Here is a 23760-nt window from a genome sequence, read left to right on the forward strand (position 1 = left end):
TCAATAACACACGTTTAATAAATTGTTTGTGCAACCATTAGGTACGAATATTAAAGATAAATAACAAGGACAGAAAACATCGCAATACAGAATACGTCCTACGTTTCTTACACTGAATATTTAAAAAATAAAATCCAGTTCATCTGTATAATTGGCCCCTTAAATTTAATAATTGGCAATAAAAATCAAAATGTGTTCAAAACATGACACCCATTCAAAAAGATATAAAAGAGGAATTATTTCATTTGTTTGTTGCCTGTTTCAACATCAATTAGACGACGCAGCAGATATTTCACATTCTATTGTTAATGATCCATTTTTATATGATGCCTTGTCACAGTCTTATGTTGTTTTTATATCTCAACTTACTAAAACGATTCGCTCGTATTTGTGAAACGTATTTGATTTTAACGAAAGAAATCTCTGTATTACTAAAAAAAATTACACCAGGGACTTTGATAGATAACGTTCGTAAAAATAATTTAACATGCAGACATCTTACACTTTCAGATATTTCAGATTTAATATTTTATGGTAATATTTAGTATAAAAGAACAAAAATGTCGGCATTCTTCTGAAAAGCTAACCAAAGTTTGAATAGATGTATTCAGATATAGGTACGATACTGTTTTCATGTCATTCAAGATGCCATTTTGGTATTAATATTGACTCACTCATAGAGTCTTTGCATTGGAAATCAACACATTTATTTCTAAAACCAGTTGTTGACATGATACGCCTTCTGTGCTTTTCAAATGTTTTATGATGGTGATACTAAACACCTTATAGGACGGATTGTGCTTGATTTTCATATTATTAAGACGTTTTCTTTCAATCAGTTTAATTAAGCTGTGGATCTGGCAGTCCTCTGTTAATATTTATGTATCAATTTCATTTTGCCCTGTTTCTTTTGTTATCTATTATGACATCGGACTCGGACTTTTTTTACTGAGTTTTACTGCGCGTTTTGGTGTGTTAACCTATATTGGCTAGAGGTAAATGGGGAGGGTTGATATCTCAGAAACTTTGTAAACTCCGCTGCATGTTTGCGCCTGTCCCAAGTCAGGAGCCTCTGGCCTTTATTATTCTTGTATGTTTCCGTTTTCAATTTAAGTTCATACATATGCTTTGGAGGTAAGTGTGACGTCCAATTTCAATGTATTGGTAAACAACCGGGCTCGGGATTTTCTCCCTGTGTTGAAGAATCTGTTTTTCTGTCATTTGGTCGGATTTTTATCTTTTTGACACATTCCCCATTTTCATTTTTACATTAGCAGATAGATTCATAAGATATATGAAAAAGTTAATCTTTCTAGGAAATGATATGGTCAATACATTTATTGAAGTTTTCAGAAAGAAGAAAATATTGTAATAATGAATTGGACAGTGTTTAATCGCAAGAACACATGAGTAACCACTCCGAAATGTTCACCGCTTTAAACACATAGCAGCAATCAATCAATGTTTCTATCCTAAAAAAAGAAACCGCCCAGAAAAGGATCAGGGTAATTTGAACTGCCAATGGAATAATAGGGCATATTGGAAAGGGATAACAATTTTGCTGTGCAAAAGCCGGCATATGAACCCACCAAAAAGGGTTCATTACATGCATAGAGCGTGGTACTTTCTTTACACAAGACACATAATGTAACGTCTCTATGACGGACGTGGCTGATTACTTACACATCTTTCACAGCCGTCACACTTTAAAAAAGGTTTACTATCGGTCGGAAGAAGATCAAAGTCAACTATTTGTTAAGGGGCCAGCGGAAGGACGCCTCCGGGTGCGAAGATTCTCGCTATATTGAAGACCCATTGGTGGCTTTCGGCTGTTGTCTGCTCTATGTTTGGGTTGTTGTCGCTTTGACACATTCCCCATTTCCATTCTCAATTTTATAAATTATTAAAATAAAGTTGAATCGACAACAGGTGTAAATTCCTAAGCATAAAAAAACTTAGCACTTTTACCGATTCAAAATGTTATGAACAGTAACTACAGAAAACACCGTTTTTTTATGAAATTGCATGAAAACATAGTAATATTAGCCTATGATTTCCTCGGAAACTATAAGCTTGCAAAAACTCATCTAGATGCATGTCGTATAGAATGGTATAACAGTTTTTACATATTTAATACTATTTGAGAATAATTTGAAATGGAAACATCTCATAAAAGTATAATAAACTCAATTTAGTGGTGTAATAAATAGACAATCCGGGTTTTATTTTCGATATCGAACGTAAAATGTATGAAATCAAACATATCGTTATCTAAAGTTTTCATGTAAGAAAAGTATAAGTAGATCTCTCTCTGTATTCTAGCTACTAAAGTTACCAAGATGGAGTAAGAAAGGGAAATTGATATTTATTTATGATTGTGTTTAGGATGTACTTAGGTGAGGTTTTGGAATTCATGTCAAAAGTTCGGACTCCTTGACGTTTTTCCATACAATACAAGGTAAAATATTTTGCCCCATAACATCCATTTATTTTTTCATATAAGACATAATAGCTCATGAAAGGTCATTTACCAAAATTTAAGACGATTCAGGATTTTTTTTCTTTTGTTTTGAGACTGAAATAATACCAATGCAAATATAAGGTAAAAGTCGGAGTCAGCCTTTTCTCGCCTTATTTTAATCTCAAATATCTGGAAAAGGAGTTCCATGACCTATCAATATTTTTAGCTTATTTTTATCCTTAAAGAATGCTCTATCAGCCCAAAGTATTAATTTCAAATTCTTGAATTATTAATTTTCACCTAACCTCACCTAAGTACATCCTTAAGTTTACTACTGATATAATTATAATATATGTCATAAATAATTAACCATTTACTTCCTTGTAAAGGAAATAGTTCAATATACGCCGTTGAAATGGAGGATATTACATTTAACATTTTAAGACTGTCTCTTGCATTATTATCATTTGCAGAAAAATCACACGGTAAGGACTTATTTTTTCTTATCTGTAATTCATCTGTTAAAAATCTTCGTGGCAACGGAGTGGTATTCAATATATAAATCACTAACATCATGCTCACACAATATTGTTTTACTTCTCCGTACATATCAATTGTGTAATATACTATGCAAATGAGTAATAAAGAGCCTTTAAAATTTAAATACGAGTTGTTGTCATAGAATCCAATCTTTTGTGTAGGGAAAGACATTTTCACAATTATCTGTTAAAACATTCAAAGATCACCAAAGTTACCTTAGTTATTGGTTCAGTAATGCAGCTTATCATTTCCTTGTTTTAATAGTGAAGACATTTCTTTTTTTGTCAATTTTGAGACAGCATAGATAAAATTATACGGTCTAGTAAACTAACTACCTTTAAAAAAAATATTACAAGACTGGGACATATTGATCTTTTAAATAAACGATTCTTATTGAAATCAAGTGTCCACTAATTCAATAATATTCAAATTATCAATTCTGACACAACGGAGGATAGCGTTTCAAAGTATTAAATGGCTGTTTTGATGTTTCTTAAGAAAACATTTGCGACTCATGAGATTAATTAATTTAAGTTATATTTTTTTAGGTGAGGGGTGGGTTGATTACAATTCTAAGTTTAAAATACTTGACTTAACCATTTTACATTTTAATCTCATTTTACATCAGTGGGAAACCTAGTGTTACAATATAACTACCCTGTACACACTTAAAACTAGATCTTTTTAATCAAGGAAGCTATCAATTATAAATTCACGGGAAAACGTTCGAGTAAATTATAAAAATAGAAATAAGTGAAATAGAAATTAAATTAATATATGTTCTACCCTGCACACACAGAATTGTTTTATTCACGAAAAGACAACATTTCTTTTTCAAACGTTCAGATGACAAGAACATCTGTTGTTGTCGAAAACGTAGATGTGACAAACATGTATGTTTTGGAAATTATAACATGCCACAGACTTGTGAAACAGAATTGATGACATGGAATATCTTTAGAGTTTGTATTACATCGATATCATTTTGACAATATATAGTAAAGAAACACGTTTTTCAGATTTCAGATTTCAGTTTCACATGCTTCTAATCCAACTATCTCGATAAATACTGTTCATAAAAGTTCAAGTTTTTGCATGTATATTTCTAATAACACAGTTAAATGAATAGTTCCTTTAAAATGTAAAATTGTTTTTAGAAATAACGTTTGATTAGTATCGTCACCGGCATAGTTTTAATATTGAATTTCTCGACCCAGTCGTAAGTAGAGGGAATTTCCTTTTGTTCTCATTCATTAGATTTCTCACCGAGATCATCTTATAGAAATAAGTCAATACAAATATACAAGACACAAAGTAATAATAATCTAACGACACAATTAACAACTACATATTACGTAGTCTCAAGCTAAAATGTAACATAATATTTTCTGCAGATCATAAGTTCAAACATCGATCAGATCAAAACATAATATGTTGAAATTGGAGTCTAAATGACCGTTTTTAAGTTAATCTGCTTTAGTCATCATGACGGTTCTCTGTTATATAATTTTGCTAATGGATTGATAGCGTCTTGGCGGATTATTTAAATTCGCCCTGCTCTCAACACTGAATTCGGCTACTTTCTAAAGCATTTGCACACGTGAAACCTGCTATTAATAAATGGAAATGAATTGTTTTTAACTTACATAAATTCTCAGTCAATTGTTTAAGATTTACTCTAATATGGTTTTCATATGAGAATTATATGCATTTATATAATATTGAATACCAATTTTAAATCATTCAAGAAAGCTTCTGAATCATAAAGTATGGTTGTGAAGAGACACTCTCTTTTTGACAGTTTAACAGACGCTATCGGAACTCGGTTTTGTGGTTCGTGCTGTCTCTTCTATATGACCGCATAAACTTTGTCTGATTTGTCATAGTCATAATTTTTTTACCCTCCAACTTCGTCGATGATTAGGCCCCAAACGAAAACTACCGATGGATTTTATAAAGACGTAATCTCTCTAAAAAAAAGATTTCCTGTTTGTCAGAGAAATTGTCCGTAAACTTGTTATTTAAAGCCTAACGCTTTGCTTATAATAGCTTACATCCACATCACATACACATTGGTGGATAGTTGTCTTATTGTCAATCTCCTACTTTGTCTAAACAGATAGAGCAAAAAAATGCATTGTAACACCTGCCATTTGTTTACTTTGGTCCTTTACTTTTCTGATTAGATAAATTTGCAAATGTAAGGAATATTTAAAAATATGACAGACATATTCTTGAAGGAAAACCTTTAATTGTGTTAGAAAAAATAAATGATGCAGCTATCTTAAGTTTAATAGATTGGAAATATTAATTGTTCATAACCGGTCAGTGTAAACATGCAAATTGTATGATTCAGAGTAATCTAAACACTTCTCCTGTCAATGAAAAAATCATGAAAATTTATATTAAGCGGTGTGTATTAACAAAAAATCCAGGGTGTGTTTTATTTGGAATGCTTGAAAAGTGTTATATGAAAACTCATAGAAATATCAGGTTAATAATTTGGTATGCCAGATGTGCATTTTGCTTACACTCGAATCAAAACAGTTACATGTAGTATGTCAAAGTCATTACGAAGTTAAAATAAATTTAAAAAAAAGACGTTGTCCGATATACGGTTCAGGCAATCTATGTTTTAACATGTATACTAGGCTTTTAAGACGAACATGGGTCCTTTCAAATGGTCTCGTCGGGTAATAGGCATGTTTGGTTACAACAACACATTCGAATGTAGGTATCACTACAAACCATTAAAAGTCTGAAATGGCCTATATCTGTACTCGACTGTACTGAATTTTACTCGACCAGTCTGAATTCGTCTGAGATTTACTTGATAATACTCGACTGAAGTCTGAACCATACTTAACAGTCTAAATGTGTACTTGACCAGTACTTAACCGTTTTATACGAGTCTGAACCGTACTCGACCTAGTCTGAACCATACTCGACCTAGTCTGAACCGTACTCGACATAGTCTGAACCATACTCGACCTAGTCTGAACCATACTCGACCAAGTCGTAACCAAACTAGACCTATTCTTTGTATCTATCAACTTTTATCAATTTAGGAATTGTTTTTAATAAAAATGATATTTGAACAACAACTTGAAATTAAAAATGTATTCAATACAGTATTGAAATTAAAATTTCACAATAATCAATCATAATATAACTTGACCTCAATATTAATCAGCACTTATATAATAATATACATCAACTTTTAAAATATAAATAAAACAAGCTAATCAAATAATCTAACAAAATGAATTGTGACTAATATTTTCAATATTATTCAAAATTTAATTAATATTTCGAAAGTATTTTATGGTAACTGAACTACTTTCACCATTAACTTAAGCCTAGTATAGATTTATGGTGTCGGTTGAGTTCAGGTAATAATGCACTGTTTTTTATTAAGATATATATAAAATAGTATATAAAACAACTTAATAAATTTAAAAAAATGAGAGCTTAATTGTTTTGTTTTATTAAACCAGAAATTTAATATAATCATTATAATAGAATTTCCATAGCAATCCTTGATAACCTTTTTAAAAAAGGAAATGTTTTCCAAAGTAACAGTAAAAAAAATTTTCAATTAATTTAAGCATTTTTTTGTCAAATTTTAAAACATGGCATACATAAAGCACTTTAATATGTTCTAATTGTCTCAGTACATGTGTGTTTTACAGGTAAAAAGAAAGCCCTATTTTCTTAAATTCGTGTATTACTTATCTAGTACATACATGTATATTCGAAAGGCCTTGTTATTTAATTTAAACAGGATGTTGCAATTTTGAATCAATGTTATTTAGAATTTAATACCTCTGAACAGGTGTGATCTTATTTATGAGTTTGCCCCCAAGCAGAGGTTATACTTTATATTTCACCACTAATCAGAAAAACAATTTCATTTATTTATTTAGTTTTGTCCCTTTTTGATATAAGTTATATATAATATATATTTTTTATCCTTAATATAATCAGAGATATATTTCTTTTATAAGATTAAAATCTTTTATAAATTTTGTTGGCTGTTGTTATATATGTCAGTTAAAAAGAAATTTATTTTAACAGCTAAAAAAGTTAAGTTTTTTTTGGTCTAGTATGGTTCAGACTGGTCGAGTATTGTTCAGACCTTTGGTTAAGTATGGTTTAGACTAGAAAAATAGGTCGAGTACATGTTAAGAATGAGTTAAGACTGTTTCAGACTGGTCGAGTAATAGTTCAGACTATTTTCAACGACAAAGATAAGGGTCAAGTACGATTCAGTACAGTCGAGTAAGGTTCAGACTGGGGTCGAGTAATGTCAAGTAACAGTCAGACCAATTCAGACTGGTCGAGTAAAAATCTGTACAGTCGAGTACAGATATAGGCCATTTCAGACTTTAATGGTTTGTAGTGTATAAACTACAACATTCATTGTTAATTGGGATTGAAATCAAGTATCATGTACGGAATGCTTTCATTTAGATGTCCATGTAGCAAAGCACAATTGTAACAGTTAATTGTTTATTGTTTGGATACATTTCCTTAAATTAAGTCAGTATATGTAGACATCATTTGTTAAAGATATCATGAAGATTAATTCATTTTTTTTTAACAAAACCAACGTTAATATAATTTTTATCATTTCTTTTCTTTTTTTTTTGGTCATCTTATAAACATAAATAAAATTTACCAAAATTGCATAGATCTTCATAGATAAACATATAACTAATATGCAGATTAGTTAAAGTTGTGTTTAATGGACGTCATTATCATATTGTATTAAAATGTTCCAATTTCATGAATTTCAAATATTCAGATCATCTTCATAATTAGTATAACTAACATAAAATTGAAAAATGAAGCATTTAAATTTATTTACTTCTATGAACCTTAATAATAACTGTGTCATACGTTTTAGTCTACCATAATAACCATCTTGCTTTTCTTGTCGAGATAAAAAGGCAAACAATTCAAATACATATCTTGTTTCATTTAAAGGGTTATACTTTGAACACTTGGTATGTGAAAATCGTCAAACAAAACTCAACTGCTCTGTTGGAAACTCAATAGACGATATTAACATTACATTTCATGGCGTACAAGATGCCTGCAGTACCACAGATAACATTCAAAAAGAAAATGTGATAACTCTGAACTCAATTTCTTACCAATTTTGTATTGGTAACAACTCATGTGTATTAGAGGATGAAATGTTTAATGTTTCGCATTCAGCTTTGGACACAACGTTAAAATGGCAACTATTTGTAACATTTGACTGTGTCCGTAAGTAAAATTTTATAGGTTTGTTACCTATGCTTGAATATTTCACAGGCGAATATACAACAACAAAAAAGACTATTTTTGGTCTAGTGATGTCTGTTTATTATGCCTCAACAGCACAAAGAGCTTAGTCGTCAAAAACAAAAAAGGAGTAAGAGTAAATCCTATGTCAAGTTAAAATTCAAATGTAAATAGTTGTAAAGATATAAACTTTAAAAAAAGAATGTATTTGTCTTTCTATGTTTTTTAATGTAAAAATAAACAAATTGTATTCAAAACATATATATAACAATGATCAAGTTATCTTAATGAATTAAGTCATCAATAGAAGAAAACATATTTGATATGCACATTCCATCTGATTTATAATCTTGAAAGTTACATTTTTTTTACAGATATAAGTGCTCATGACCACTATAGGAAGCCCACACTAGCATTATCTCCTTTCAATATGAATGCAGTAAATTGTACTGAAAAGAAAAGAAAAATAGAAATTCAGTCAATAAAAGTAGAACACTATTTATCGTTTTGCAACAAACAAAACTATAATGACAGTTTAACAAAATGTATTCAAAAGAAGGTAAATGAATCCTGCAATGGAAAACAATTGTGTGAACAACCTACTTGGAACGAACCTAAGTTTGTTAATATCTCATTCAGCTGTAAAGGTAAGTCTGTATTATGTTAGTATTTTGTATATTACATAACTTCTATTATTGCTATCAAATACTTTCTCTTTTGCCATTACAGAAACAAATAAAAGGGAATTTAATGCATGTGTGAGCTTTCCCTGTCCCTTTTTAGGTCCTTTTTGTCAATCAATTAACAAAAATTGCACTAAACCTTTTCACAATATTTTTCTATATTTCTTTCATTTTTAATATTGCATATCAAGAACCTTTATTAGCAAGTGTTTTTTTTTTTTTAAATAAACAGAATGTGATACAGTTTAGGATATAATCACAATACAATTTTGCCAGTAGTTAAAAAAGAACTAATAGTTACTAAACAATGATTAAGAATTACATAGTTTCCGTACTTTATTCAAAATGAGATACTTCGAAAGACAAGTGTCTCTGGCTTAACCTTCCTTGTTTACGCCATACTTAAATGTTTAGGAAACACAACCAAAACAGAACATGAACATTACTACGTAACTTCAGCAATTACTTTAATTAAGATGATGATATATTTACTTAAACATGTTTTGCTCTCATAGAACATGCTCTCAGGCATAGATTACCTTAGCTGTATTTGGCAACACTTTTAGGAATTTTGGTCTAATGCTCTTCAACTTCGTACTTTATTTGGCCTTTTTAACTTTTTTGAATTCGAGCGTCACTGATGAGTCTTTTGTAGACGAAACGCGTCTGGCGTATATACTAAATTTAGTCCTGGTATCTATGATGAGTTTATATAGAACTCTTTTTAGCTGAATCTTCTTATTGAGAACATGATAATTATTGTTTGTATCACTTACTTTTGTGCCCCTCTTCTTGCCGACTGGTTTCTTTATTATTATGAAGCTGACTTCATACAGGAACTTCTTAGTTAGAAAGATAAGAAGTTAGCAATATCCGTTAACTCTACTTTCCGCTATATAGATGATGTTCTTTCACAAAATAATTCAAAATTTGGTGACTATGTTGAACGCATCTATCCCATCGAATAAGAGATAAAGGACACTACAGATACAGTTAAGTCGGCCTCATATCTTGACTTACATCTAGAAATTGAAAATAAGGGTCGGTTGAAAACAAAACTTTACGACAAAAGAGATGATTTCAGCTTTCCAATTGTGAACTTTCCATATCTAAGTAGCAACATTCCAGCAGCACCTGCATACGGGGTATATCTCCCAATTGATACGATATTCCCGTGCTAGCATTTCCTATCATGATATTCTTGATAGAGGATTGTTGCTCACAAGGAAGCTATTAGACCAAGAGTTCCAAATAGTAAGTTGAAATCATCCCTTCGTAAATCTTACGGACGCCATCACGAGTTGGTTGACCGTTATGGAATAACCGTTGCACAAATGATATCGGATATGTTCCTTACGTCGTAACAACAATCCCCTTCCCTTTCATGAATGTGACCTACCGAATTAGACTATATACCGGATTGTTTATGACTTACGCAACACGATGGGTGCCACATGTGGAGCAGGATCTGCTTACCCTTCCGGAGCACCTGAGATCTCCCCTAGTATTGGTGAGGTTCGTGTTGCTTATTCTTTAGTTTTCTATGTTGTGTCATGTGTACTATCGTTTGTTTGTTTGTCTTCTCATTTTTAGCCATGGCGTTGTCAGTTTATTTCCGATTTATGAGTTTGACTGTCCCTCTGGTATCTTTCGTCCCTCTTTTACTAATACATTGTCTTACCCGTTGTTAAATCTAGTATTCATTGCTGAAAATATAATACTTTATTTATAAGCAGTAAATAGACATCTATGTATTTCGAAAGAATTAATTAAAATTATACTCCAATTTATAAGCCTAAACTACTTGACCACTCTTGGTCTTTTCACACACAAATACACATTTTAATAAATATTTCCTTTAAAGATAAAAAAAAAAAAAAAAGAAGACCTGTTTTGAATTAAAAAAAAAAAGGAAATACATGTAAATATCTATTTATAATTTTTGGCCTGTTAATTTATTTGTTTAGCAAATTCCAATGTACTACCACTGCAGGCGAAGAATTATGTAGAAGGTATGTATAAGCAACTGTTTCTTTTAAGTTTATTTCAAACGAAACAGCATTATCAACAGTACAATCATATCTGATGCAAGTAGAAATAAAATGGAATAGTGTTAAACTGTTATTGTATAGAGTTGATTTCAATTGAAACTTCATCGTATATTAGATTATTATACTTAGATCTATGTCTTGTCTACTTGATTTGAAGCAACCTGACAAATACTATCCATTAACATAAGATAATACTGGGATTTGTTTAGAATATCATACATGTATTTTCTGTTATGTAGGTGTTGCTGTCGGTGTCGCAGTTGGACTAATTATTATTGTTGGAGGCGTCGTAGTGTTTATATGGTTTGTTAGAAGGTAAATGCTTTATATACTCAAGCGTTACCATTGAGAGAAGAGAAAAATAGAGATTAATTATTTCAAGTATTGACAACCTCCAGATTTACTTCATTAAGGTTACAGAAGTATACAAATCTATATACATGTATCTCACAAATTGAAGAGACAAATTAAAGCCAAAATGTGATAAACTAGGTGAATCGAATGTACCACAGAAATGAGGCCGCATAAGTGGGTGTACAAAGATCACACAATCACAATTGTTTGGCAAATATAATCACACATTCATTTGTTAATGTTTTCAACTAGATAATTAAATAATAAGAAGTACAGTCCTAGATTATCAAATAATCATGAAATATTTGGTCTGATAATCAAATAATCCCTATACAAACGGCCATGTAAAAACCCATGATGTGGTTCAGAAATAGCAAGACCAGGTACACAAACACGGCGAGTATCTCCTGCTATGAATGTACATGTATCAACCATCATCGAAATCCAAATTAGTTCAAATTGTGACCACCGAGACTTGAACACAACGGGTTAAGTTACAGTTCAGACGAACTCATTTTAAAACCTACTGTTTGAACAATGTATCATGGAACTAGCTTGTAGTAGTAACCTATGATTGATTTATGGTTTCGTAACGTCAATTGACAAATTATTCAACCATATTTAGAACAAGAACAAATAAAGCAATTTGGAATTAATATAAGTGTTTTTCTCGAAAATGTGGATACACAGAGATGATGGTAAGAAAGTTAGACTAGGGGTTGCAGATTTTAGTGTTGACATTTCAAAGTTCGATATAAAATAGAACAAGAACGCACAATTTCATTAAAGATATCAAACTAATTAGTATGGACGCGAACGAGCATGTAGTGTAGAAAATATTTACCAAATGCGTTAAAATCAAGTAAGTCGAAAGATTAGTTCATAATTCATACATTTTTTTTATTACAGAAAAAAAACAGATGACAAACAATATATGGCTCATCATAACGAAAACACCGACATGTCTGATAACATTGGAAATCAAAATATAGCACTTTCTGCTAACTGCAATTCTGAGATTCTCTCAAACCTTGAATTAAGCAATGTTAATTCTAAACAAAATAACTACGAAATGGCAAAACCTATGAACGAGTCTGAAAAAGACAATTATGTATTTCATGAAAACCAGTATGACGTTTCAAAGGGAAATAACTGCTCTGAACCTCAGCAGGGCATATATAGTAGAGCTGTAGACACTGTTTATGACAGTGCTTCTCATAGTAGACAGAATAATGTTAGCGATCAGACTTATGACCATGCCTTTGGTCCGACAACAGAGGACAATTACGATATAGCAAACAACTGATACAATTCATAGTTACATTGCAAATGCATTTTTCAATAATTATCATTATATCCCATACACGAAAACGACTGATTGTAATATGTTGCAATTTTATTTATTTTCATAGATATCTTTTGTGCAAAATGTTGTTACCATACTACAAGTTCTTTACTAGAGAGAGATATAATATTTAAAAATAAGAACACTAACATAATATAGTAATAATCAGTTTTTGGTGGGTTTCGTGTTTCATAGTCTTTAGTTTTCTATGTTGTGTCTTGTGTACTATTGTTTGTCTGTTTGTCTTTTTCTTTGTTTAGCCTTGGTGTTGTCACTTTATTTTTGATCGATGAGTTTGACTGTCCCTTTGGTATCTTTCACCCCTCTTTGATAAGATGTAGTATCCTTGTTGAAATCAAAGCTATCATTGTCAACACGTGCATGCTTACCCATCCGGATCACCCGAGATCACTCCCAGTTTTGTGGGGATCTTGTTGCTTAGTCTTCAGTTTTCTATGTTGTGTCTTGTGTATTATTATTTGTCTGCTTGTCTTTTTTTTTTTAGCCATGGCGTTGTTAGTTTATTTTCGATCTATGAGTTTAAAAAACATTGAAAACAACACTTTTAATAATTTCTTGCGTCCGAAGCGCTTTTCTGGATTTACCTTCATCAGGAACGCTCAAAGCCAAACATTTGAAAGCCGAAGATATAACAAAGTTTATTTTCGTCCATCTCAATACCACTATAAATATATAATTTGGTTGATTATTTAAAAAAATCGAAGTTAGTTTATTGTAGTGAAACGTGAGTGAGCTTTTTCTCCAGACGGTTGTGCTGTTGAATGAAGAAGAGCAATTATGTCACAGAACGGGTTTAAAGAAAAAAGATTTTAAGTTACGGATCCGCATTGTCGCGGGTGTGTTCAAGTACTATTTGAACATCAAGTTTGAAAAGGATTAGACAATTTTAGATTTTGAGCCTGTGATCGAAATGTCTCTTTTGTAGTGCTTCGTTTTTTTCAAAGGACATTCATTTCAAACGTGTTGCATACAATCGTAGTCCTAAGCCATCAAACAATCAATCGATAAGTCCTTAGTTCAGTCAACCATCAGATAGTATTTAGCAATTCTTTTTGTTGTGTATACCTATAAAAAGAGTGTGACAAGGCCATCTTAAACTTACATAAACTACTCTTAGTTGAACCATTAACCGTCCTAACACTTATAAATCAACTTCCTTTACGGAAACAAACATGGACGATAGTAAAGTAATACTTTTCTTAGTTGTGATGTTAATATTTATCCGTTTATATAGTTCTGAAGGTAGGAATACTTCACTTTTCTTGCATGCTTGAAATGAATGCATTCATGAGATACATTAAATTTAATTAGATTGAGAACATAATGTATGTGTTCCCGACCATATGAGAATTTGGACCATACGCGTATGGTCATGACCATATGGGTATATACTCATATGGTCCGGGTAATTAACACTCTGTTATAGTTTACTTTGAATACTTCTCAACTCTTCATATGGTATGACCGTTTCATAAAAATACGCTATCATATAGGCATTTTATTATTATATTATAATAAAGAGATTAACTGTCAGAATAAAATAATCAATCACATTTTATACCGATGTCCATTACCGATTTTTTATTACGAATGAATAGCAATATGTCAACTTGAAAAGATAACTTTCAAAAATTTCGCAATAAATTGTTACACAAGAAGTCAATGGCAAGGAACACATCTTATCTAAGTTGTTATTGTGAATATGGTGTACTGTAGTCATATCACGATATTTAAAATCTAGAGCTCCATAAACACCGTAGACACATTGGAATAACCCAAAACCTTGGCATCACTGCACGCAGCTGCAAAGAAGGCTATCTGTTCACTTGCAAACAAAGGGTATAACTGAAAAGGATCGTGCACAACCATGACGTTCAAATGCGAAAACAGTTATGTTACCGCGTGGATGTAAATGTGACCATAAATGAGCCTACATGCAAGAATGTAATAAGCGATAAAAATTAACTTTAGTATCAATATTTAATTTTAACGTAACTTTAAATTAATATATTGTCATGTCACCATCGTTGTTTTTTTTTAGATAAAGTTTATTGTATTATTGAAACGTTTTTATCATATACTTAGCATTGATATGATAGCTTTTGCATATGTGTAATAAGCGGAATTACACCCATATCAGGTGCATCTCCTGCACAAAACCCATAATAGTGCCTCTCATGCAAGTTACTTCCTGTGTTTCCGGTATCGGTTGTTAACTTTTCCATTGTGACGTCAGACATTTTTTATGACGACGTCAAATTTTTAAAAGGGAACTTTTGTTGGGTTGAGTACTTGCTAGCAAATGACATTGACAATTATTAATCATTTAATAGTACAACAAACATGGAGTAATAATGATCATAAAACTCTTCCAAATTTTCAATGTTTCAAAATGCCTCTTAAGGAAATGTTGCCATACATATACATGTATATGGAGGTAGTGATGCTGTTGTTGGGACAATTATACTATATTTGATTCATAATTTAACTTCTTTATAAAGTTTTTGACTGTTTTAGTCATTGCATTTGTTTATTTGCCTTACATAAAACTATTGTCGGAAGTATATGATAAAGCGATAAATACATGGCCTTTTCCATATCAGCCTGGATATCATCCCTCGACCCATAGCAGCACCTCGACTCCGGCTGATATGGAAAAGGCCATGTATTAATCTCTATGTAATGCATATTTGAAAAAAAAATACCTATATGGTCAAAATACTCATTTGGTCCGGCCCGTTAATAACCATAGAAGTATATACTGGTATGGTTGGACCATATGAGTATAGTAATTACGCAAAAAGCCATATGGTTATGACCATACGCGCATGGTCCAAATACTCATAAGGTCTGAAACATATGCATAAATGTATTGTTTTTTAAAAAATAGATAAAAATAGATAAAAAAAGTAAATTGTATTTATATAAAAGTTTAAAGCAAAATTTAGAAATGGAAAACTACTTAAACTGTAAATCTTTTGAAAAGAGAAGTAACATTAGCGATCATAATTTAATGATAGAAAAAGGAAGACATTTAAAAATACCTAGAGAAAAAAAACTATGCACACCCTGTAATACAATGGAGGATGAAGCCCATTTTATTTTATACTGCAAAAAAATTGCTAAACTAAGAGATAACTTTATAGGAAATGTAATTAAACATATGCCAGATTTTATGTCCTGGCAAGAAAATGAAAAATTAAATATCTTCTTTGTCCATCAACCTCAAAAGAAGTAGAAAGCTTAGGGTCCTATTTTAAACAGGCATTAGAACTGAGGACAGGGGACTCTTGATTTATTTATAAAATATATTTATATATCATATAGATAGATCATTGTAGATTGTTTTGCTTTTTTGCTTTTTTTGTTTTCATGGTTTTGTTTGTTAAATGTATTTTGTGTATGTTTATATTATTTGTCACAAACTTATTGTTCAGAGTTTATATGACAATAAATATTTGAATTTGAATTTGAATTTGAATAAAGATATTGTTTTTTAAACATCGGCGTCATAGTTTTTTTTTATTTTAACAAATGACTTGCTCAACTTAGAATATATATTTCGATAGGTTTCTAATTTTCTAAATTTACTAGCTAGTATGTTACAAAATGATGATATGAATAAAAGTAACTTCGATAACCTGTCGTACAATGTACATGTATATACAATTAACAAGACCTAATCTGTTCGGTCATAGCAACCCGTTTACAAAATCTGTTATCCACACCTGCTTGCCGTTTAAATGTTCTTCGTATATTCTTAATCGGTTCTTTGTCTCTGTTATTTTCAAGTTATTTGTCCCAGGCTAGAAAAGATTTCCTAAATCAGTCGTTGCTATCTGTCATGTTTGTTTTCTGTTAATTGTGTTGTCATACAGTTTGGACTCATGGTATGCTATGCTGTTTGCTTAACGTAGACTGGCAAATATTGTATGCATTGATCAGGACGAGAACAAATTACAAACTAATACAATAAGTTAAGGGCCTGTAATAGGGGGTCAGCCAGGATGAAGGACAGCATTTGGAATTCCAGCAGAAAAGAAGAGTATATTAGTTATGAACAAAAATTAAGCCAAGCAAGAACCCCCACAAAGTTAATGCAATATTAGTGTTGTATTTTCTCTTCACGTGGCAATGGGTTTATTATCCCCATTCTGATCGGATGCAGCTTCATATTAATATACATACCGCACAGCCTAACGAACACACCAATACGACCAGTGTTCAATAGCCGGTTGGAAGTTGACCAATGCAAAGGATGACCATATTTCTATACTCCCGTCAACATTTGGGATTGCTCATTGTGAAAGGTTGAGCTGTGGCCGTTAGTTGCTAACATAAGCTTCATTTTGACTATGGTGGAGAGTTGTCCCATTTTCTGTCTCCTGTCTATACAGCTAGGTACTGATTTTTCTTTCATTCATTCAACAAAGTTTGAATATTTTGTTAAAATGTAAAAAAAAAAAATACGTAAAAATGATGCCTATCTTCTTATCTGTAGAGTGTCTATATTTGTTTTTAACTGATGACGTTTAATAGTTGTGTGTGTTTCGTGTTAATTGGTTTTAGTTTCTCTAATGTTTGCAGAAACATTCATAATTTCTAATGTTTTTTTTTGTGGCAATATAAGTTATGTTAAGAACGGATGAGCCCAGGAAAATATAAAAATTGTGTGGTTTGAAACTTTTCATAATTTATACATGTAAACAACTAAGATATGTTGTACAAAGCGATACAACTCTGGCCTAAATGTTAATATTTTAAAATCTTATAGACTAGCCGGTGTGCTCTTATGTCATAACCTAAGATTGATCGAACAAACAATTATTGCAGATTTAATTATATGTATTCCAATTCACAAAATGGGAAGCGAATAATGCCGATAGCTATTTAAATTTCATTTTCCTCTCACTTTCGTATTTGTGTAACAGGTCTCTGTGAAAATCCATATTTATTCAAAAGTTTTTTTTAAATTTTAATTTCCAATTACCAACTCCTTTCTTTCCCCTTCAATGTAGATGCATGGATAGTTTTACTAGCAATAAACATTGTTGCCCTTTAATATCTTTCTTTTTATTCTAGAAATTTTATCACTGGTAATTTCTTAAATCTGATTTATTAACAAGCCGTTTCGGAACAAAATTTAACTACTTTTGACACTTTTCAAAACCATAAACCCATAAGGACCTGGTACAACTCTGGTGTTTCTTCATGGTTGATGACAAGTTTTGTAATAATTAAACGTAATATTCAGTCTGTTAAAGATATTTGACTGCTTTAAGCCAGTGATATTTATAAAGACAAGGTTTTTGCTTAGCCTCTTATGTTTAAATAAGGAAATTGGTTATGCTTATTTTCACTGATATTTTTTTTTGTTATAGTCCAATGTTAACCGAAAATCAACGTGAGAGACTTTGAGTTTGGAAGTATCGACATAGATTTTCTTGAACAGAGAAACATCAGCATGCAAACACTTGGTTTTCCCGTTTGAATGGTTTTACACTAGTAATTTTGGGGCCAATTATAGCTTGTTGTTCGGTGTGAGCCATTGCTCCGTGTTCAAGGCCGTACATAGACCTGTAATGGTTTACTTTTATAAATTGTTATTTGGATGGAGAGTTGTCTCATTGGCACTTATACCACATCTTCCTATATCTACTTATTTGTCATTAGTGCCTTAGTTCTTGTGGACGTCTTACAACAATAGCCTCATCAAAAGCAACAATAAATAATGTGAAAAGAAGTAATTCTCCCTTCGATAACAATCATATTCACTTAGGAATACATTATTTCGATTTTATTTCTTCCGCCACATTTTGTTCTTGCTCAGTATTGGGGTTTCGGTTTTTATACCTTCAACTTCCTATTTGACTTGGCCTTTAAGCTTCTAGTATTTTGATTCTAGCGTCACTGATGAGACTCATGTAAATGAAACGCGTATCTGAAGTACCACAGCTGGCATTTTTATGAATTCTTTCACGATGGTTTTAGTTTTCAATTGCCCTTTGTATTGCACATGAAATTTAATATAATTAACAGTACCTTCTAAAAAATTGAAATATTTTCCACTGGACGTTAAGCAACCAACAATCAATCAATCTAAAAATATGATTATGCTTTTGTGTCTTTACAGAAAACGTAATATATGAAAGACTGTTATGCGAAAATTCAACGGTAAAACTACAATGCCCTGGGGATACACTAGTAGAAGATATCAATATAACTGCCTTTTCTGATGTAGACGAAGATAGCTGTATCCTACCTAAAGAAACAACAGAAGAAACCAATTCATTGAACCAGGAACCTACATTATCTTGTATTGGTCAAAACTCGTGTCAATTAACAGACAAAATGATAAACACGTCAAAATATGCTGATTTGGAAAGAACTCGGAAGTTACATGTTAAATACAACTGTGTTCGTAAGTTATACAATTTAACATAACATTGGACAGTCCAACTTAATGTTATAAAAACAATCACACAGAGACGATACCAAAATTAGACCGCAACTAATTAATATAACAAATAGAGGTTGCTGAATAAGTATGGTAAAGTAGAAATGCTGGTCTTTACTCCCAAAAAGAAGCCACACTTTTCATTCACAAATACTTCAAAGACTAAAATGACCCCCCCCCCCCCCCCGCCCCCAAAAAAAGTAACAGAATTATTATGCTTCAAATTGGACAATATCCTACAAATCTGCATAATGCTTTTGTGTTACGAAATCAATTGAACACATCGAACGAATGAATAATAACTGTCATATTCCCGACATATTCTAGACATTTTATGACGTAGAAAGTTGTAGTTTAAATCTGGTTAACCCATCACTTGTATGATTTTGGCAATCCAATAAAACAACGTTTTTTTTCCAGTTGAAAACCGTGTAAATGTTTCCAGACCTGATCAGACTGTGTGCCCATCTGATATGTCCTCTGTATTATGTAATCTTCGGACTAGACAAGTTTTAGTTCTAGCTGTTAATCTTACACACGAGACATTTGTTTGTTCAACACCAGACCTGTATAATACTTGCAGAAGGCGAATAAAAGAAAGTGTTAAAATATCCTGTAATAAAAAACGAAGATGCGAATCCGTTTGGAACACTTCTTTATCCACTTTAGATGAATGTATAAAGATACCGAAGCGTTTTAAAATTGTGTTTACTTGCAAAGGTAACTATAAATCTCACTAAGGACTGCACAATTAAAATTTACCATAACGGCTTCTTCCACAAATGTGCATCTTGCATATACAGTACATTGTATATCAGTTCATTGACAATTAATTGATTTAACATAATTTACAGTGAAATCAACACTAAGTCGTACGAGTATCGCATTTTGTGGGCAAATATCGAGTTTTTACGATTGAGTTGCGATTATCTGTAGAAATTTTTATCTATGAGTTGAACTGGGTTAAAAATATTGAATAGACTATACATGGAAGATCGCGTTTAAACAACTCTTTACACAAAAACAAATAGCGTAGAAATTATCAACTATTGGTCACTGTACGACCTCCAACAATGAGCAAAACTTAAAAGGCCCAGAAATGACAAATGTAAATTAATTCAAACGAAAAAATAACAGCCTGATTTTTCATGTTCAAAACAATAAATGAAAACAATTATGATGTGTTTTATGATGTTAAGCCATACACTGTGATTTATTAGAATTTACTTTGCAAGTTAAACAATAATGTAGTTTGGATTTTAATTCTTAAATTTAAATTTAAAATGAATACAACCGAAAAAGCTGCAGTTTAATTTGTTAATACCATATATTCTCCAAAAAATGTGTGTATCATAGAATTATTCTTAGTATAGAGAACAGGAAAAGAAAAAAATGTACCAATAAGGGAGCGAATCACATGTAAGCTCAATAAATTTTCCGCTTATTTCGTTCGTTATGAATTATGTGGAGTTCTTGACACCTTTATAGCAAGTATAAAAAATTACCATATCATTTTTTGATATAATATGTATTTATGTTAAGTGTATAAAATTCAGTTAAGTCACATGTACTAATTATTCAGTTACTGTATTTACAGAGAGTCGAAATGCCAATTCAATGGAAAGTGAATATAATGTTGCAGGTACTGTAATTGTTTTTTTAATTATCCAGTCAAACGAGTCCTTTAGTATTCAATCCTCTTTTTCTATTTAAGTTAAAAATTCCAAACCTAACTAATCTAAAATAACTAATTACTGATTATTTTTCTGCTGTAGTTCTTCCTCTTCTTTAGGAGTATGGAAATCGCTGTTTGAAAGCCAATGATACAACTAAGATGGGAAAAATGACAGGTTACCGCATAACATTTATGATGTGTTGGAACTTGGCATATTTGTAAAAGAAAGTTAGTTGACGTCTAATGTTGCGATAGGCCGTGGGTTGCAATCCCTGCTCATGTCAATGTCTTTAGAACTGATATCAACGTCACTTTAGATAAGGAGCAAAAATAATCGGTGAAGTGTCGGAAAATGTCCTGTTAGAGTGAGATCTCTTTCTGGAGAAAGAGTAAGCTACACTAGTACTATACGTTCAGGTAAAGACTTGACGATTGGGTCTTGAACTAAGTTGGTATATGAAGTTTGTATTACTTTGATCTGAAAGTCAGCCGGTAACTGCTAGTAGTCATGTGTTTGTCTATGTATCATTGTAATTTTGCTTAGTTTCTCATCTTACCTTTTTAAACTTCGGACCAGAGCTATTTCTGAACTAAGCGTTCTTGCTGTGTGTTTGTGACTTCTACATTGGGTGTAGGGTTGGGATGAGATCTAACAAAACATGTTTAAATCCACCGCATTTGTGCGCGTGTCCCAATGCAGGAGACTCTTGCCTTTGCTAGTCTTGTATGTGTTTTTCTTTTAATTTACCTTGTTCATTTATATGTTTCCGTCTTTGTATAACGTTTATTTTTGCTGATCTAGTAAACGTTTTAATCAAGTGGCCAGCTAAAACTCCCCTCCTGGTGTGTGATTTTCTTGCTGTATTGAAGACTCATTGGTGGCCTTGGGTAGCTTTCTGCTCTATGTGGTTGGATTGTCTTTAACACATTCCCCGTTTTCGTTCTCAATTCTATCGTGCTAAACATGCATGTCTTAATTTGAGGATCATAATAAAGAAGATGGCAATCATTTAAATCATTAACATTACAAATGCATTTTTTATTCCAAAAAGGCGTTTCTGTTGGAGTCACGACAGGAGTTGTCGTAATTCTTGGTGCTGTCGTAGTAATGTTCTGGTTTGCCAAAAGGTAATTATATATTTTCCAGTTATTTTGAGTGTATAAATAAAATGACTTGAGTGGCATATTTCATTGAGATTTGAGATTTCAACAAAACGCATCATGTCACATACACCTGCTTACTCAATTTGACAACTTTCTACATGTCTTCAATTTCAATTTAAATAGACTACGATAAGATATGTTTCTTGAAAGATATGGTACGATATTGCCAATGAGAAAAGTCTCCACCATATACCACATGAATTGATGTTATCTTCAATAGGTCACCATGCCTTCAACCGTTGACAATAGCCTACCACATCGCAAGATAATCAAGGTCCCATATGCCTAATGATTTAAACAAGAGAATGATCTATATACAAAACAAAAACCCAGAAGCAAATATGATATACAGGAATGACCGACAACTACTGAACTACGCGAGGATCGATTTGGAACAGGCATATACAGAATGTGTCATGTTAAACATGTTTGGACGCGCCGAACCCTCCCTTTCTTCGAGTAAAAACATTACTGCCGTGGCTTATCATTTTTAAATGACACTGCTCGGGATACGAAGGTCAAATTGTCATATTGATTTTCGAAGATTGTCGACGTGACTCACAAATACTTTTGTTATTAACCATTTCGAGCATTAAATCTGTCACAAATATAAAATCAAATATGAATTTTATCATAATGATTGTAAGTGGTAAAGTAATTAGTAATTATGGTTATTTCAGAAAAGCCCGTGACAATATCCTAAGTCGGTCACTCTATACGGATGCAGACGCTTCACATCCTCGAACGCCATACGACAAGTTGAATTGCAAAACTGTGACAAATAAAACATACGAGAATCCCGATGCTGTCATTCCATGTGTATCACATCGACAAGATACTCCACAGAAGCACAATGGTAGTACTCCTGGTCATTCAGTTTTCGGAACAGCGGATAAAAATACAGAGCTATCTCCGGATCCATATTCCTATGTGAATAACTGTAATACTTCTCCGACTGCTTTGATGGAATATGATACTGTCAATCACTATGAGATACCTATAGCAAAAGAGGATTCCGACACAGCTTCACATGTTACTGATGATGACGAGTACTCATATGATATTTCAAGACATGCGGATCTTCCCGATCAACATCAAGGCTTATACAATAGAAATGCTGATTCTATGTATGATAAAACTTTTACCAACAGTCAAGAAAACATCACCAATCAAACATATGACCACTGTCGTAGTGATACAAACACGTGATACAAACACATGACTCCGTTACATCAATGGAACCTTAATTTAGCAAAAAAACTAACTGTCCGTTATAGTAGTTTTACTAACAAAAAGGCGTGATATTATTAATTACTGCGTGATAGATTTCTATGTCAGTTATATAATACTACTTATAAAATACTTATTTAATCTTAATTTTCAACTTACATAAACATCAGCACTAACAGTGCATGTTATCTGGCCATGCTTAGAAATGGTTGTCTGACTTTATCATGTTGGTAGTTAGATGTAGATGTTTTGTCGACGAATTTAACATAAAACAGTGGGTTGCTTGGTGTGTGAACCAAAATGAGAAGAAAAAATTCATTTAACCCAAAGAGAATGCAAACAAACTAATAGAAATAAGGCAACAGTTTCCATTATCATACAGTGTAGTACAAAATGTTAAAATGACCACTTAAAATGTTCAAATATTTGTTTCGTCTTGTAGATTGGTACTATAAGTACCTAGTGACATACATAAAAAACAAACATA

General features: G+C 31.9%; 1 protein-coding gene across 4 annotated transcripts; it reads left to right on the forward strand.

Moving 5' to 3' along the window:
- The first annotated feature begins 2866 nt into the window (after nucleotides 1-2866).
- LOC143044669 (uncharacterized) lies at nucleotides 2867-23420 on the forward strand. Of its 4 annotated transcripts, none has more exons than XM_076216728.1 (11): nucleotides 2867-2946; nucleotides 7991-8275; nucleotides 8668-8940; nucleotides 10944-10988; nucleotides 11267-11342; nucleotides 12291-13989; nucleotides 18881-19168; nucleotides 19625-19924; nucleotides 20802-20846; nucleotides 21932-22007; nucleotides 22724-23420. In XM_076216728.1, exons 6-11 carry the CDS (start codon nucleotides 13920-13922, stop codon nucleotides 23250-23252), a joined length of 1308 nt encoding a protein of 435 aa, XP_076072843.1. In that variant the 5' UTR covers nucleotides 2867-2946; nucleotides 7991-8275; nucleotides 8668-8940; nucleotides 10944-10988; nucleotides 11267-11342; nucleotides 12291-13919; the 3' UTR covers nucleotides 23253-23420. The 4 variants fall into 4 exon arrangements, with proteins under 4 accessions (XP_076072843.1, XP_076072844.1, XP_076072845.1 ...); XM_076216730.1 differs by having other exon boundaries at nucleotides 2873-2946; XM_076216729.1 differs by lacking the exon at nucleotides 20802-20846.
- The last annotated feature ends 340 nt before the right edge of the window (nucleotides 23421-23760 follow it).

The sequence above is a fragment of the Mytilus galloprovincialis genome, chromosome 9 (assembly GCF_965363235.1).
Source record: "Mytilus galloprovincialis chromosome 9, xbMytGall1.hap1.1, whole genome shotgun sequence".
In the NCBI taxonomy this organism is placed as follows: Eukaryota; Metazoa; Mollusca; class Bivalvia; order Mytilida; family Mytilidae; genus Mytilus; species Mytilus galloprovincialis.

Coding starts and splice junctions, on each gene's coding strand:
- LOC143044669 (XM_076216728.1), top strand. CDS start 13,920: ATGGACGATAGTAAAGTAATACTTTTCTTAGTTGTGATGTTAATATTT. Junction 19,925..20,801: donor AATTGTGTTTACTTGCAAAG/GTAACTATAAAT, acceptor CTGTATTTACAG/AGAGTCGAAATGCCAATTCA. Junction 20,847..21,931: donor AAGTGAATATAATGTTGCAG/GTACTGTAATTG, acceptor TATTCCAAAAAG/GCGTTTCTGTTGGAGTCACG.